The sequence below is a fragment of the Diceros bicornis genome, chromosome 13 (genome assembly GCF_020826845.1).
Source record: "Diceros bicornis minor isolate mBicDic1 chromosome 13, mDicBic1.mat.cur, whole genome shotgun sequence".
In the NCBI taxonomy this organism is placed as follows: domain Eukaryota; kingdom Metazoa; phylum Chordata; class Mammalia; order Perissodactyla; family Rhinocerotidae; genus Diceros; species Diceros bicornis.
The window spans coordinates 29,780,070-29,795,621 of NC_080752.1; the positions used below are offsets into that span (position 1 = coordinate 29,780,070).

The 15,552-nt window shown below is 44.3% G+C and overlaps 1 protein-coding gene across 2 annotated transcripts; it reads left to right on the forward strand.

Moving 5' to 3' along the window:
- The first annotated feature begins 246 nt into the window (after nt 1-246).
- On the forward strand, nt 247-15,332 carry PGD (phosphogluconate dehydrogenase). 2 transcript variants are annotated; one of them, XM_058552864.1, is made up of 13 exons: nt 247-352; nt 973-1,048; nt 1,768-1,947; nt 4,044-4,109; nt 4,777-4,895; nt 6,611-6,680; nt 8,965-9,099; nt 11,102-11,291; nt 13,436-13,566; nt 13,779-13,912; nt 14,320-14,419; nt 14,570-14,692; nt 14,790-15,332. In XM_058552864.1, exons 1-13 carry the CDS (start codon nt 345-347, stop codon nt 14,907-14,909), a joined length of 1,452 nt encoding a protein of 483 aa, XP_058408847.1. In that variant the 5' UTR covers nt 247-344; the 3' UTR covers nt 14,910-15,332. The 2 variants fall into 2 exon arrangements, with proteins under 2 accessions (XP_058408847.1, XP_058408848.1); XM_058552865.1 differs by lacking the exon at nt 247-352 and adding an exon at nt 663-766.
- The last annotated feature ends 220 nt before the right edge of the window (nt 15,333-15,552 follow it).

The window sequence follows — 15,552 nt, forward strand, 5'->3', positions numbered from 1 at the left end:
CGGGGCTCCCTCCCGGCCACGCCCGCTCCAGCCTCCGTCAGCCTGTCCCGGCGCCACGCCCCCTGCCCGCGCAGGGTCGATGTCATCGATATGCTCGGCGCTCTCCTCAGCCGGCCCTGGGAGTGGGCGGGTTCGTCTGCCTCAGGTGGTCTCACTGGCGCCAGGGCAGACCAATGGTGTGGCCGCACAGCTCCGCCCCTTCCTCTCGATTGGCTGGCGCTGGAGGGCGGGACAGCGGCCTCAGCGGGCAAACCCGAGCGGGACTCGTCCTCGGTCGCCCGCGCCTTGCGCTCTGTAACTCGTCGGCTCCCTTGGCTCCTGCCGGGTCTGCCTCCGCCGCCACCATGGCCCAGTGAGTGACGGCCTGCGGGCGGCCGGGGACGTTTCCAAGGGCCAGCGCGGAGGGCGCAGCCGCCTCAGACGCGCCTCGGCCCCGGGGGTCGCCTGAGCCCGGCCTCGTGGCGCCGGGAGCCCCGGAACTCCCCGGATCCCGAGCCAGCGCCGCAGCCGCGCCTCCCCCGGACCCAGGCCCTCTGCCCTCGCGGCGGCGCAGGCCGGGCGGATCCCCGTTCCTAAAATGGCCGGGGGGGTGGGGGCGGCCATGGCCGAGGGAAGCCAGGACCCCGATCCGGAGGGGAAGAGGCTGGACGGCCGCGGCCCGGGCTGCAGGGGCTCCTCCCCGCTGTGGGAGACGGACGCCTGGAACGAGTCGTTACCGGATAGCCCAGAGCGCGGGAGAGACTGCGAGCCGGGAAGACCCTCCTCGGTGCGCGTCCAGTTGTCCTCAGAACTTGAGGCCCCTCCAAGTGGCCGAGTGGGGGCGGCCTGCCTGGGTTCTGAAGTGTAAAAGGGAGCAGGGGGATTGAGGAGAAGTTATCAGTCAGCCAAAGGTAGAAAACTCTGGATCCCTGCGTTGGAGAGGATTAAGTGGAACTGACACATTTTTCTTTGTTCCTTTTTCCGGTTTTTCAGAGCTGATATTGCACTGATTGGATTGGCTGTCATGGGTCAGAACTTAATTTTGAACATGAATGACCACGGCTTTGTGGTAAGTCACGAGGGACACAGTCTTCTCTTATGGGTTCCTGGGGTGCATTAGCCTGGGTGTCGTGATCAGTGATCGTTCTGCTGATTTCAAAGATCCCATATAACCTAGAACATATTTCTCTTTTTATATGTTCTATTTCTGCTTATGACATTTTTGCAAAGGAAGGAGAAGCAGCACTTTACATGTGGGTGTGGCAGGGCCAACCCCGCAATTCTCTGAGGAGGAAGAGTCCTGCTAAATGTATCTGTCATTTCAGTAAGGTTTGCAGCCTGCATAAACCTACCAGTCTGTTGAGGAGAAATCCTGCTGGGTGTGCAGATTTCTAACTCTGTTGCCTAAGGAGATAGGAGGATAGTGAAAGATTTACATATAAAAGCTGAACTGGCTTAGATACAAGGATTATCAGTGACAGAAGTTAGCAGTCTAGAACCAGCTGGTTCCTAGATTTGATTCTGGGTCCTAACCGGTTAGTGACGGACTCTAGCCTGATATGCCATGGGTAGTTGACCTTTGCTTATAGTATTTTCAGCTCTTTGCCATTTCATCCTACTCAGGTTACCTTTGCAGTGATCAGTCAGCACTTGGGCGGGGAAGAGGCAAAGGCAGGGTCTCACCTCCCCAAAACCTTGGGTTGAATAGAAATTTCCTTGTCACTTGGTCCGTGGTCTGAGGGTCTTGTATGGCGTAGGTCTCCTAATCAGGCCTTTATGTCCTTCTAGGTCTGTGCTTTTAATAGGACAGTCTCCAAAGTTGATGATTTCTTGGCCAATGAGGCAAAGGGAACCAAGGTGGTTGGTGCGCACTCCTTGGAGGAGATGGTCTCCAAGCTGAAGAAGCCTCGGCGGGTCATACTGCTTGTGAAGGCTGGCCAAGCTGTTGATGATTTCATTGAAAAATTGGTGAGGCCAGCTTTGCTCTCAGCTGCTACTCGTGTGACACAACTTTTCTCATTCCTTCCTTTAGCTATTTTACTTCTTGTTACTTAAGAGATTTTTACCCCCCCTCTTAAATTTCTGGATATGAACTGCTCAGTTCTGACAAAACAATTGCTTAAATGTCTCAGTGTTGGTAAACTTGGTTGGCACTAATTAAGTAACAACATATCCTCGAGTGGCAATAATTCCTTATATATACAATTTTGAGGATGCTAAGAGACATTTTAATAAGAATTCATTAAAAACCAGAATAGAAACAATAATAATCTTAGTGGGATCTTTGGTATTCAAAAAAACTTACAGTTTTGATTGTGTATTATGAATGTTTAGCGCTATTCACTAATAAACCTTAGTGTCCAAATTTAGAAATAGATTTCACTTTTCTCAGTGTTCCTATAAAGCAACAATTCTCAAATTGTATAATTTAGTATAAATGACAAGAGATCCCCTTAGGGAATCCTAGGAACTACACACGGTACTTATTTTTGTACTGAAAAATTTGTTGGCTTTAGCAAGTGTATCTTTTCTGGAAGAAAAAAATTATGTACATGCATAATGATGGCCATGCTGGGGCAGGTGGGTGCCCTAGTGCTGAGGCCCCCAGAGAGGGTCTCTGGGAGGCAGACCTCAGTTGCAGTTCTGGTCCCTGATCATCAGCCGAGGGGGGCCATGCTTCATGTAGGTCCTAATCTTGGTTCTTTAACACATTGTAGTCTGACCCCTGATTTTGGCTTTCCTCCACCACCCCAGGGCCAAGGGTTAGTGGGCCCATTCCTGTTGGTGGTCGCTGCCAGTCTGTCTCCTCACACTTGTCTGTTCTCTGTTCTCTCCCTGATCCCACCGAAGGACTGATGGCCACTCCCCACTGGGATGGCTGTGAGAGAGGAGGAGCTGAGGGGGGCAACTGCCTTTTCCCCAGGGATATGCTCAGCACCACTTGGGGGAAGCACTGTTGCTATAAGCTGTTTCTGGGACACCTCTAGGCCCCTTCCCTCAACAGACCTCTGGGAAAAGATCACACTGTAATAACTAGGGAGGATTTTCCTCACCAATGATAAATGCAAACAACCTCATTGCCAGTACCCTGCAGCCTCTGGGTGCTTGTCCTGCAAAAAAAAAAAGCATATGGATGAAAGGGAACCAGTAGAAATAGTTTATTTAGATACTCAAAAACAGTTTTACAGTAACAGCTCTGAAAAAATGAAAGCATTAGCCATTTGGAGGAAATGTGAGAATGCCATTATCATGCCATTATTGTGAGAAATGTAGTGACAGTAAACAGAGGCAAGGGGTGAACATTCCTTTTTTACAGGAGTAGTGTTAACAGTGGGTTGTTTCTATAGGGAGAGGAACTTGTAACCAGTATGTTACCATTTAAAAAAAATGACCTGGAAAGGAAGAACACTGTGATAAAGAAAGGAGATAGCAAGCTTTTTGTGTAGCAAGCTGCCAAGCTGCCCATGCTTAGCTACAGACAGAACGGACTGAAAAATGGTAGATTACTCTTCAGCATGGGGAAATAGTAATGGTAACTGGCGCCTGGTGGGGGAGGGTGAATAATAAAGCCAGCCTGATTGGGGTGCCGGAGGAAGAGATCCTCGTTCAAGGCCTGGTCTCTTCCTGCCATCTCCAGACAGTGGTGATCAGGTCATTAATTCATACATGAAACCATTTGATATATATTAACTGGACCCCTACTGTGTTCTAGGCAGAGATTTTGGAGGAAGTGGTATAATCTTTTAGAATTTGTCCAATCCCTAGTTTGGTGACTATAAACCAGGCAGGTGGTACACATTAGAAATACAAAATTTTCCAAGTAGATTTTGTCTGTTGTAAAATCTTAGGGTAGTTAAAAAGAATGATTTTGGTTGTGGAGAGTTCTAACTGGGTTTTAAATAGGGGCCTAGCTCTGGCCACAGAGATTATTGAAAATTAAATAATATTTACTTTTAGGCTGGGTTTATTTGGGATAAATTCTTGTTTGTTTTAATTGGTCAAGGTATGTTTTATTTTTCTCTTTCATGTCTTTGGTCCACGTTAATGCCTGTGTCTGGTTACAGGTACCATTGTTGGCCACTGGTGACATCATCATTGATGGAGGAAATTCTGAATACAGGGATACCACAGTAAGTATTCTTCAGTCCAGATTCTTCCAGGTTCTGAGAACATTCTAGAAAAAAGTATCAGCATCACACATATGACGAAAGAGTGGACTGTCCCTCTGTGGTGCTGACTTTTTGGGGATTGGTACTGATGCTGTAGTTCTCAGCCTTTGTTTCTGCTAAGACATACTTGATGGGTGAAGTTCTCATTGGTGACACATGGAACTCGAAAGAATGACTGCTGCTTAGATAGAGCAGGCTGAGAGTTTATGCTTAACTCTGCCCTTCCTCTCCCACCAATCCATGACGCATCAGTGTGTAACATGGTTGAGCAGCACTGCTCTAATGGTCTCGTGTGCTGGAAGTGCCGAGTGGCAGAAGTCACACTTGTATTAAACCAACTCTTAATTGAGTCTTATTGTACAAGGTCTCTTCCAGTAAAATGAGAATGTCTGTTTGGTTTTATCATCTCCCTTTGGGGACAGGATAGCTATCTTAAACTTCCATGGATTTTTTTTTCCTAACTACCAAACTGAGGGGATTAAATTTCTTGAATGATCAGGTTACTCCTGGATCCTTGGGTCATTTTCTGTCAAATGTGGGATCTCCATACCTGTCTTATACCTCCGCTCATTCATTGGGAGAAACTTATTTTATGGAAGCGTAATGAAATTATTTTTCTCTCATGTAGAGACGATGTCGAGACCTCAAGGCTAAAGGAATCTTGTTTGTGGGGAGCGGAGTTAGTGGTGGAGAGGAGGGGGCCCGGTACGGCCCATCACTTATGCCAGGAGGGAACAAAGAAGCTTGGTGAGTACCAAGGTACCACTGCGTTCAGCACAAGGGAGCCCGAACTTTGAGGATGAGTGAGCCGTGAGCAGTTCTGCCCCCCTGATCTCTGTGGTGTCTGTGTGTTGGAGATAGGACATGCCGGAAATATTTCTTTTATCTATACATCTTGTTGCTTTGATGTAATATATGCGCATATCCCTCTTTTGCCTTTTTTCTTCTGTTATTTCCTCCAGTACTGATAATGGAAGTTCTAAATAGGCTTAAAGGATTCAGAGGCTTTAAGGAGGCAGTTCAGATGATGTCCTGTGTACTGTCTGGACTTAGGAGTAAGATCTGCCTGTTTAACTGATGTATGGCCATAAAATAACTGTTTACTTAGTAATTGTGAGTAATAGAAAAATCTGATGGGGCCTTTTTTGTCCCTGGGAATGAGGTGGAAAATTTTTATTTGACTTGGGAAAAAACAAATTTTACACTGTTCTTGTGCTATATATAAGAGGAAGGGTTGGCTGTAGAAAGGGAGGTGCTTTGTGGTGTATGAGACGCAGGGTGGGGCTGGTGAGCAGGATCGAGAATCACAGTGACAAGATACAAGTAGTTAATTATACATAACTTAGACTGAGGGGAAACACCGCTGCTGAGACTGCAGAAAAAGAGAAAGCCAGAATGAGGAAGATAGAGAGATGGAGCAGAAGAGAGAAATAGAAAAGGAAGGATCCTTTTGAGGGAGACTTGGCAAGGTAACATTCTTTTATGAATGAGTTTGATTTCCACATGTTCTAAGATTATATTAGGCACTAAAGGAAAGAGTGATCGGGCCTAATCCCCACAGGTGAAGGGCTTATTGGGGAAGATTATTCTTGAAATGACCTCTGTGATGAATAAGCCTGGGGATTCTCTTCAGTATGTGAAATCTAGAAGTAGAGGCCTTCCTGCTCCTCACGAGCTTAAAAATATTTGTCTTGGGGTACCAGCCCAGTGGGCTTTTAGAAATACAATACACATGAAGATATTTGACATATGGCGTTCCTCCAATTGCTCAGTAATTCACTTTTCTCACACTGATCTGTCAGAAGTAGAAACCGCACTTTTACCTGAAACGATCAGTAAAAGTTGAGTCACGTTCTAAAGCTTAAGGTGTAGCTCTCTTAGCCCCGTAATCCTACATGTTAGCTTTGCAGCCCTGTCAGATTTTGTCTTTACCAAAAACTTTTTGGGAAGAAGGCTTTATTGGTCAATAGTGAGGAGAACATTAAGGAGAAAGCCTCAGGAGTTAATATATTCTCCTCGGGGAGCGGTGGAAGGAATGAAGCACAGCTGCTGCTTCTCTGGATAATACTGGACGTAGCTCTTGGAAATGCTACAGGGTTTTCTGTTCGGACGCATGCTGTACCCAGGAACACACGTCTGGACCAATAAGAGAGGGTCTCTACAGGAACTTCCATATAATTGCTTGCTGTCTGGAATCACAGCTTCTTTCAATAGGGCGATAGAAATTTCTTCTGGTACTTTGATGATGCTTCCATCCAGCCTTTCTGTCTCTCATCTCAAATCAGATGGTCTGCAGCCTCTGACTGGTTTACCTTGAGGACTTAGCATATTCTTTTTCATGGGCAATTCCACCTCCCGGGAGAAAGAAACAAATGGGGGTGGGGGGGACAGTCCTTGAGTATTTAATTGAGATCTCAGCCCCTCTCTTCTCAGTAGCTAAACTACATGGTTCCTTTCCACAGGCCTCACATCAAGACAATCTTCCAAGGCATCGCTGCAAAAGTAGGAACAGGAGAACCCTGCTGTGACTGGGCAAGTTCTGGGCTACTCTTTAAAGCTGGTTGGCAAAATGGGCATAGATATGGTGAAGTGTACAGAGCAAGGACCACCTTGGTCCCAGTGGTTGGCTTTGTGACATAAGCTTCTCAATCTTTAAGTCAGCAGCACATCTAATGCCTAAAATGCATGCCGATGGTACATATCCTTGTATCTTAATTGAATATTCATAGCCTCGTGGTTGATATTAAAACAGCCCTCTTCAGTTCATCTAAAAGACAATTCCTTAAAAAGGAACAGGAAGGATGAGGTGAAGTAAGATTTTTTTTTTAGCCCTGTTAATTCATGGGTGAAGAAAATGTCAAAATCAAAAGTGGGGTTTTCTTGCCTGAGTGGAAGTAAGAAGATTGAATGGATGTTGCTATGTTACATGTCCTGCCATGGGGAAAAATCTCTTTTCCCACACCTTGGGATGTGGGTATTCTGTGCTTGAACAGAGTAAGCTGTGGCCTTTCGCCCTCACTGAATGTGAAGGCAGCCTGAGCTAAGTCACACATAGCTCCCCTTCCTGTATTTTGTGTTGCTATTAAAATAAATTTTATCCCTTATTGCAGCCGCAGTCCATACCGTGAATGGAAGAAACACTAGGCTGGAGACCTGAGTTGTAATTCTGGCTCTCCATTGACTGAGTGACATTAGGCAAGTCAGTCAGAAAACTACATGGGCTTCAGTTTTCTTGTCTGTAAAATATGGGATTTGGACTAGATGATCTCCAAGATCTCTTTAGCTCCTAGTCCCCTTTAATTTTGTATCAGCATTTCTATATGCTATTTTTATTATATTAGTTTTATTTTATATGATGTAAAAGTTAAAGATGAAAAAAGGGCTAGGGCATGTGAGGAAGTCCTTCCTCCTGGGCCTGACAGGGCCTGGTGACTAAACTGGTCCTTCATTTTCACCAGTGGTCATTGAGTTCAGTCAGAATCTGCTCAGGGTAGAGAGAGGCTGGGTTGAGTAATTTTCTCATTAGTTTCTCTTCCTTCTCCTCATGAGAAAGATTGGGAAGGGAACTTTCGTTCCTTAACAGTAGAATACTACAATAAAAGTACAGTGTCAGTAACTTGTTTTTCGATATACTTAGGACAAAATCATGAAGAAAAAACAGTACCTGTCCTTATGTATCTTGATCAAGTCAGGGGTGGACTTTCCATAGCCTCAAGGCTTAGTCTCAGGGTATTGAAAAAACTTGTATAGATACTAAAAGCAGGCACTCCTTAGTTCACTTTTGAAGTTAGAGGAAGGATGGAGTGTGAAGTAAGTTGTTATTGGCCATGTTACTTCATGGCCAAAGAAGGTGTCAAAATCAGAAGAGGGTAGGTCAACAATGGAAGCAGAGACATAGGAGGTCTCTGATGTAAACGTTGATGGATGGTCCAAGCAGTGACTGCCAGGAGAGAGGGTCCTCAGGTCAGCCAGACATCTGGTCCACCGGGCAGGCGTACCCCTCCCATGGAGATGGATGCATATGACTGCAGAGCCTGATGTCATTAAATATTTAATCCCGTCACCCCCTTTGTTCTGATTCCTAGCCCACTAAACAATTTTCGGATCATTTGGCTTCCCAAGTAGCTTGTCTCTAGGTACAGAATGTGTCGATTGGACTAACACTTGTAACTGCTAAAATCCGTAGTTAAATTTCTCATCATAAATTCATAAACTGGTATTCTGATTTTATACAGCTTGCCAGCTTTATTATAAATTGGTATCTTGTCAACTATGAGACCCTGGCAAGAACACATCTCTGGGCTTACAAGGTTGAGGGCCAGACCTGGGATCTAAGGTCATTTTACCTCTCAGTGGCCACTAGAAACAACTATAATACATTTATATATTTTAAAAAGTACAAGTGATTTAATTAGCCAACTCATTGTAACCTCTAGTTGCTAGAAAAGTGGTAACCTAGGGGAAAAGACTTTTTTTTACTTGTGGGTGGGGGCTGGGGAGCGGGCAGTTGCTTTTAATAACAATGAGAAAGAATGGAAAATGTAGGCCAAAGAGCTATAGGTACTTATAGTGAATTTGGGAATTTTGAAAAATTTTTAGAGGAATGGATTTAGAGTTAGTTTGAAATAACATTGGACTCAATTGAAGCTTGTGTTAAATTGTTATATAGTGATTCTTATTTTAAAAATATTATAAATATTTGCTTCTTATTTGTTATTTTTTGTATGGGGTGGGAGCCTGGTGAAGGAGCTTGATGTGGGCTTTTCTGGTGTATTACCTGCCTCTGAAGGCCTCTTGGTGCTTGTCGCTCGAACAGGTGGGAAGCGAGGGAGCAGGACACTTTGTGAAGATGGTGCACAATGGCATCGAGTACGGTGATATGCAGCTGATCTGTGAAGCTTACCACTTGATGAAAGATGTGCTGGGCATGGAGCATAATGAGATGGCAAAGGTGAGTCCCAGGCCCTGTCCCCATGCTGCAGTGAGTAATCACCATTCAGATGAGAAGGGGTTTGCTAGTGACAATAAATCCTTCCTCATTCTTTTTCCCTTGGTCATTCTGGTGGCCTGGATGATAGCTGATCACTAAGCCAGAAGTTCCCAGAGAGTCTTGGTGGTAATCATTACCTCCATTTAGTGACCCTTACTGTGTGTCAGGCGCTGTGTCACTATGTACATTGTCTCATCTGATCCTCCTATTATCTCATGTGGGAGGCACAGTATAAGCTTTCTTTTCGGAACAAGTTGGGACTGGCTTTTTGACAGGTAATCAAAAAAGTTAGTCAAAGTGGGAAAACGTAAGCATTTTCCCCAACATTTTATTATGAAAATATTCCAACATATAGCAAAGTTGAATTTGACAGTCAACACGTGTATACACACTATCTAGATTCTACCATTAACATTTTACTGCACTTGCTTTGTCAAATATCTGTCTATCCCTCTATCAGTTTCATTATTTTAATACATTTCAAAGTAAACTGCAGACATCAGTACTCTTTTCTCTAAATACTTCAGCATTGTTAACTAGGTAAACATTTATTTTAATTGAAAATATAGGAAGGTATATTCATTCACCAGTCAAGTCCTTTTCTTTAAGTATGGTTCTGATTTGCATTCTAGTTATCTTTCTTTGTTTTCTTTTTTTATTCTTGGGAGGAAGATTAGCCCTGAGCTAACTTCCGATGCCAATCCCCCTCTTTTTTGCTGAGAAAGATTGGCCCTGGGCTAACATCCATGCTCATCTTTCTCTACTTTATATGGGACGCTGCCACAGCATGGCTTGACAAGCGGTGTGTTGGTGTGCGCCCAGGATCTGAACCTGCGAACTCCAGGCCGCCGCAGCGGATTGTGCAAACTTAACTGCTACGCCACCAGGCCAGCCCCTCATCTTGCTTTTTTTAAAGGATTTATTTTATTTATTTATTTTGAGGAAGATTGGCCCTGAGCTAACATCTGTTGCCAACCTTCCTCTTTTTCTTTTTTCTCCCCAAAGCCCCAGTACATAGTTGTATATCCTAGTTGTAGGTCCTTCTAGTTCTTCTGTGTGGGACGCTGCCTCAGCATGACTTGATGAACAATGAGTAGGTCCATGCCCAGGATCCGAACTGCTGAATCCCGGGCCACTGAAGCAGAATGCGCGAACTTAACCGCTATGCCACCTGCCCATAGTCATCCTTCTTATCATCTAGAATTTCTAGTTTCAGTTGTTTCAAGTAGAACGTGATTTAAAGACACTTACTTGCAAGATACACAGTACAGAATCCTTCCAGATTTTTTAAATTTTTTTCTCCTAATTTTGAAATTTGTGTCATCCCCATTTATTTTGTTTTACTGGTTTGCCTTTATTGTTCTTTCCAAATCAATTTAACTTAGTTTTCATAGAAATGGTGCTTTTCTTTCTGTGTTCATCTTTAACTGGTTTGTATAATAGTTAACTATTCATTCAACACGTAGGTGTGAGTGCTTCCCCCATGCCAGGCAGTGTGGGGAGTAACAGTGAAAGGACAAAGAAAGCCCTGCCTCACGGAGCTGGAGAGACCGGCAGTAATGATGACATGTGTCATACTAAACTGTTCCTGGTGACTGTTAGAAAGAAGAGGACCCGGGTGTGAGAGGGGGACTTAGATTGGGTGACCAGGGCAGGCCTCTGAGGAGGTGGGGGTATAGAGACCCAGGTGAGGTGAGGAGCATGTGCTCAGGAAAGAACAGTTCTGGTCATCAGAACATCAGCCTCACCAGGTGAAAATCAAGCACAGCTGACTCTTGGTTAGCATAAAACTCGGCTGGTGGGAGCGGGAGTGTTCCGGCACACCAGAGAAGAGCCTGTGAGCCTCAGTGTGGAGCAGTTTGTGAGCATCGGTCAGTGTCCACGTGGAAAAGAAGGAGTCAGTGAAGGCAGCTTCGGTATAATCCTTTTTCTCTCCCATTGTTTTCTCATGTCCCGCACGTAGGCATTTGAGGAATGGAATAAGACAGAGCTAGACTCATTCCTCATTGAAATCACAGCCAATATTCTCAAGTTTCAAGATACCGATGGCAAATACCTGCTGCCAAAGATCAGGGACAGTGCGGGGCAGAAGGGCACTGGGAAGTGGACTGCCATCTCAGCCCTGGAGTACGGTGTTCCTGTCACCCTCATTGGTAACGTTCAGCTTTTCATTGAACCCTCTCGTCTCACTGCGTCGATCTTGATGTCTTTCTGGAATATTGGTAGACGGGCAACTAAGGACCGGGTCTTGAGAGAATCTGTTCAACCCTGGCCACCTCGCAGAGTGCTGTCTCTCTGCGTATGAAAATTCACAGTGTGAGGGAGGCTGAATCTGCTTTTGAATCTCTTCTTTATAATCCTCTCAGTCATATGAGCTTTGAGATAAATTCAGGCCTTACTGTCTTTCTTAACCAATTTGACCTTTGAGATAGTTTTAGCATTAGTGATGTAACTGTAGTCAATGACCTAAGATTTTTTAATGGGGAAGATAACTGTAATGGAATTTTTCATACAAAAGGTCACAGAATGACATAAGCTTATGTATTCAGCATTTATTGTTAATATTTTGCTGAGGGTTTTTTCCCCCCAGATATTTAAAAAATAAAATATTATGTATACATTTAAAGACCTTTAATATTCTTTTCCTAAGTTCCTTCCCTTCTTCTTTTAGAAGAAAACCATTATCCTGATATTGGTATGTATCCTACCCATTCACGTTTTTTTATATTAATGAGCTAAGCATCAAACTCAAAAAGATATAGAGACATGAAAATAATAAAAAGCAGAAATAAACAGAAAAAAATAATAAGATTAACAAAACCACAAGTTGGTTCTTTAAAATAAAGTAGATACATTTCTGGCAAGATTGAAAAAGGAGAATGAAAAAAGGTGCCCGTGTTTCCTGAAAGGCTACTCTTTGCTCTGGGCAAAACTGCTCCCCTTATAATAAATTCTCCTGTTTGCTCCTCCAGATGTAGGCTGCCTTTCCTTCCCGTCTCCTCCCTCCTTTGGATTCCTGATTATTATGCCTCACTCTGTTTACAGTGAACTGGGTGGTTGTGAGGCCCAGTAAGGAGGGAAGTGGGTTGATTAGACCAGCTCTGTGTAGAAGGAAGTTGGCTGCTTTTTAGCTAATCTGATTGCTACCCTGGGCAAAGGACTGAGAGGACAATAGCTGGCAGCAGTTTATTTGTCACTGACTCAAATATAATAGTAGTACAGTCTCAGAAAGAATCCTACTCTTGTTTTAGAGACTTTGAACGCTTTTTAACAATTGAAGGCAGGCTAGGCTTAATCCCTGGATGGGTGAACTAATGGGGAAGTAAGTCTTCCAGCTAACCCTTAGGTAACACTCAAGGGTTTCGACACACTTGCCTCCTTGCACAAGTTGTCTTACAAAGCTTCCTCCCACAAATGCTAAGTCATCGTGTGTGTGCTGCAGGAGCGCCAAGAGGGCTGGGCAAGGAGAGAAGGACACCTGCTTTTGGTGTGTATTTCAAGTTTGGGTAGTGTTCTCAAGGTTTTATGGCTGGTACCCTTTCCTCAAAAAGAAAGTCCTCTGTTAATTCCCAGAGATTTTATTTCATTTTGTCTGTGGGGGAAAAAAAAACAGTTAGAGTAATTTATTCTAATTATATAAATTGTCAGTTGAGCAAGTAATCTTTTATAAGGGATAATTTTTGAAGATACTAAATGTCTTAAAATACTATATTGAAATGTTTTTTATTCAAATGAAGTAAAATTGTGAAACTTGAATGGTGATCAGAGACACTGTAAACTGTAAGAATTAGAAGGTGGAGTTTTGTGAGGGGTGAGTCTGTATTATTTCTCAATAGTTGTTTCAAATTGCTGGGTAGTTAGTGCTTCAAAAGAAAATAAATTGAGCCTTTGGTGAGCATTGAAAAATTAAAGTCCTATCAATTGAAATTGAAATTTTACTCATGGACCAATGCTGAATAATTCTGAATAATAGTGGTTTTACCTCTTTGTTTTTCCCTCCAAACTCCCCTTTGAATTTCATGTTGGTCTTTGTGATTGAATACCTGTATTTATGTTGAAAGATTGACTTGGAGTTTTAGTTATCAAATTAATTGTTTAGAGCTTTTTATAAAAGTTCTTTCTGATCCAGGTTAAATTTTGTGGCGTGAGGTTGAGACTTTCAGTTCTCCGTAAAATTGAAAGTCCTGCTCCATTTCTATTTTTCCTCGTTCTCTCTGGCTTGTGTGTATTCTTTTCCCTCTGTTTTGTGTGTGAACTTTGGGGATATATTATCTCCCCCCTTTTCGCCCCCATGTAGGAGAAGCTGTCTTTGCTCGATGCTTATCATCTCTGAAGGATGAGAGGATTCAAGCTAGCAAGAAGCTGAAGGGTCCTCAGAAGATCCAGTTTGAAGGTGATAAGAAATCATTCCTGGAGGACATTCGAAAGGTGGGGCTCAGTCCCTGGCAGTTGTCATACGTCCCTCGGAAGGTCCCTCGGGGTTGGGGCTGTTGAAGGAGAACATCCTGAGGCCACCGGGTGAACTGATTTGCAGCCTTTTCCCAGACCCTTGTCCTTTCTGGGGTCTGCACTGCTGGTGGCTGGGGGACGTGAGGTGGTTACTCTGCTAATTGCACCTCTCGTGTCTTGTCCTTCTTCAGGCCCTCTATGCTTCCAAGATCATCTCTTATGCTCAAGGCTTTATGCTGCTAAGACAGGCAGCCGCTGAGTTTGGCTGGACCCTCAACTATGGCGGCATTGCCCTGATGTGGAGGGGGGGCTGCATCATCAGAAGGTGAGTGAGGGGAAGGACCAGCACGCTGCTGTGCCAGAGAACTGTGGTCTTCGGGCACTTGCGTGAACACTTTCCCTGTAACTGGTGGTTAGTCCTCTCACTGGGACACCGGCGACAAGACAGGCTTAGATTGTCACATCGCACTTTTTTCCTATACGTCAGTTATTCTAGATTGTCTACATTACACCTGTTCAGGTAGTTCTGTGAGAACTGTCATGCCCACTGGCCTTGCCTCTCTTTGGCTCTATATTTTCACTGAGTGTGCACCTACCCTTAAGGGGTGAGAAATGTAACTTTGTACCTCTCTAGGGTATATATCAGCTTCCAACTTTTTCCCCTGCTTTCTGCCAGGGATTCAGCCTGCTATAGGTAAGATTCACTGATTTCTTCCCTCTCGGTTATTTCAGTGTATTCCTAGGAAAGATAAAAGATGCATTTGATCGAAACCCAGAACTTCAGAATCTACTACTAGATGACTTCTTTAAGTCAGCTGTGGAAAACTGCCAGGTATGTAGCCCAGGGCTGGGTGGTATGGGAATTCTGTCTCAATGGGTTTTGCTCTGGGGGCATTGATGTGTATGGAAATCTGTCATTTAGAGTAGAACCAGTTATCTTTTCTGAGGGCTAATCACTAGTCTGTGGCTTTTGCTTGCTCAGGACTCCTGGCGGCGGGCAGTCAGTACTGGTGTCCAGATGGGCATTCCCATGCCCTGCTTCACCACTGCTCTTTCCTTCTATGATGGATACAGACATGTGATGCTACCAGCCAACCTAATCCAGGTAAGCTTTGGAGTAGGTGGCAAACATTAACCTGGCTGGTACGAGAGGGTCGTGTGCCTCTGGATTATCCTAACCAACCTCATTTCTTGTGTTCTAGGCTCAGCGGGATTACTTTGGGGCTCACACCTATGAACTCTTAGCCAAACCGGGACAGTTTGTCCACACTAATTGGACAGGCCATGGTGGCAGCGTGTCGTCCTCTTCGTACAACGCCTAATTAGACTCTGTTACCCACCACGATTCCATACACCGGGACATTCCATTTGCCACACAACACTGCTTACATGGCCCTTTGCCCTACTTTCTGCTCAGATCTCTTAAAGTGTCGTAAGAGACTCCTGAAACAGTCACCCCGAGTTTATTTGTAAGGCAGTTCTGTGGGAACCGTCATGCCCTCTGCCTTGGCCTCTTGGGACTGACCAGGAACTGATCATGTGCGTTGTGCAACCCAGCTCCTTGAGGCACTTTCCACATGTCCCTGTGGATTAGGGAGGCAGTGTAGATTTCCCCTGAGAGAGGCAGCAGCTCTTATCACATAGATGGGAAGGGTTTTTGTGGAATTTGATCAAACTGGAACCTTTGTATCATGCAGCTGAATTCCCTTTTTCCTCTACTTAATAAAAGTGACATTATATTTATACTTTTTCTCCAGACTCTTCAATATTCTCATCTCAGCCACACTGAGCCATCATCCCCAAAGGCAGAGAGATTTGCAACTGGTTTCATTACATTTGAATCAGTTTCCTGCTAGCCTTGTTAATTTTTTCCTCTTTGTTTTCTTTGAAGAAAAGACTCCAGAATAATACAGGAAACACCAAGTTTAGGATAATGATTAACTCTGGAGGAAGGATAAAGAGGCA

Coding starts and splice junctions, on each gene's coding strand:
- PGD (XM_058552864.1), top strand. Junction 6,681..8,964: donor GAGAACCCTGCTGTGACTGG/GCAAGTTCTGGG, acceptor TCGCTCGAACAG/GTGGGAAGCGAGGGAGCAGG. Junction 14,693..14,789: donor TACCAGCCAACCTAATCCAG/GTAAGCTTTGGA, acceptor CTTGTGTTCTAG/GCTCAGCGGGATTACTTTGG.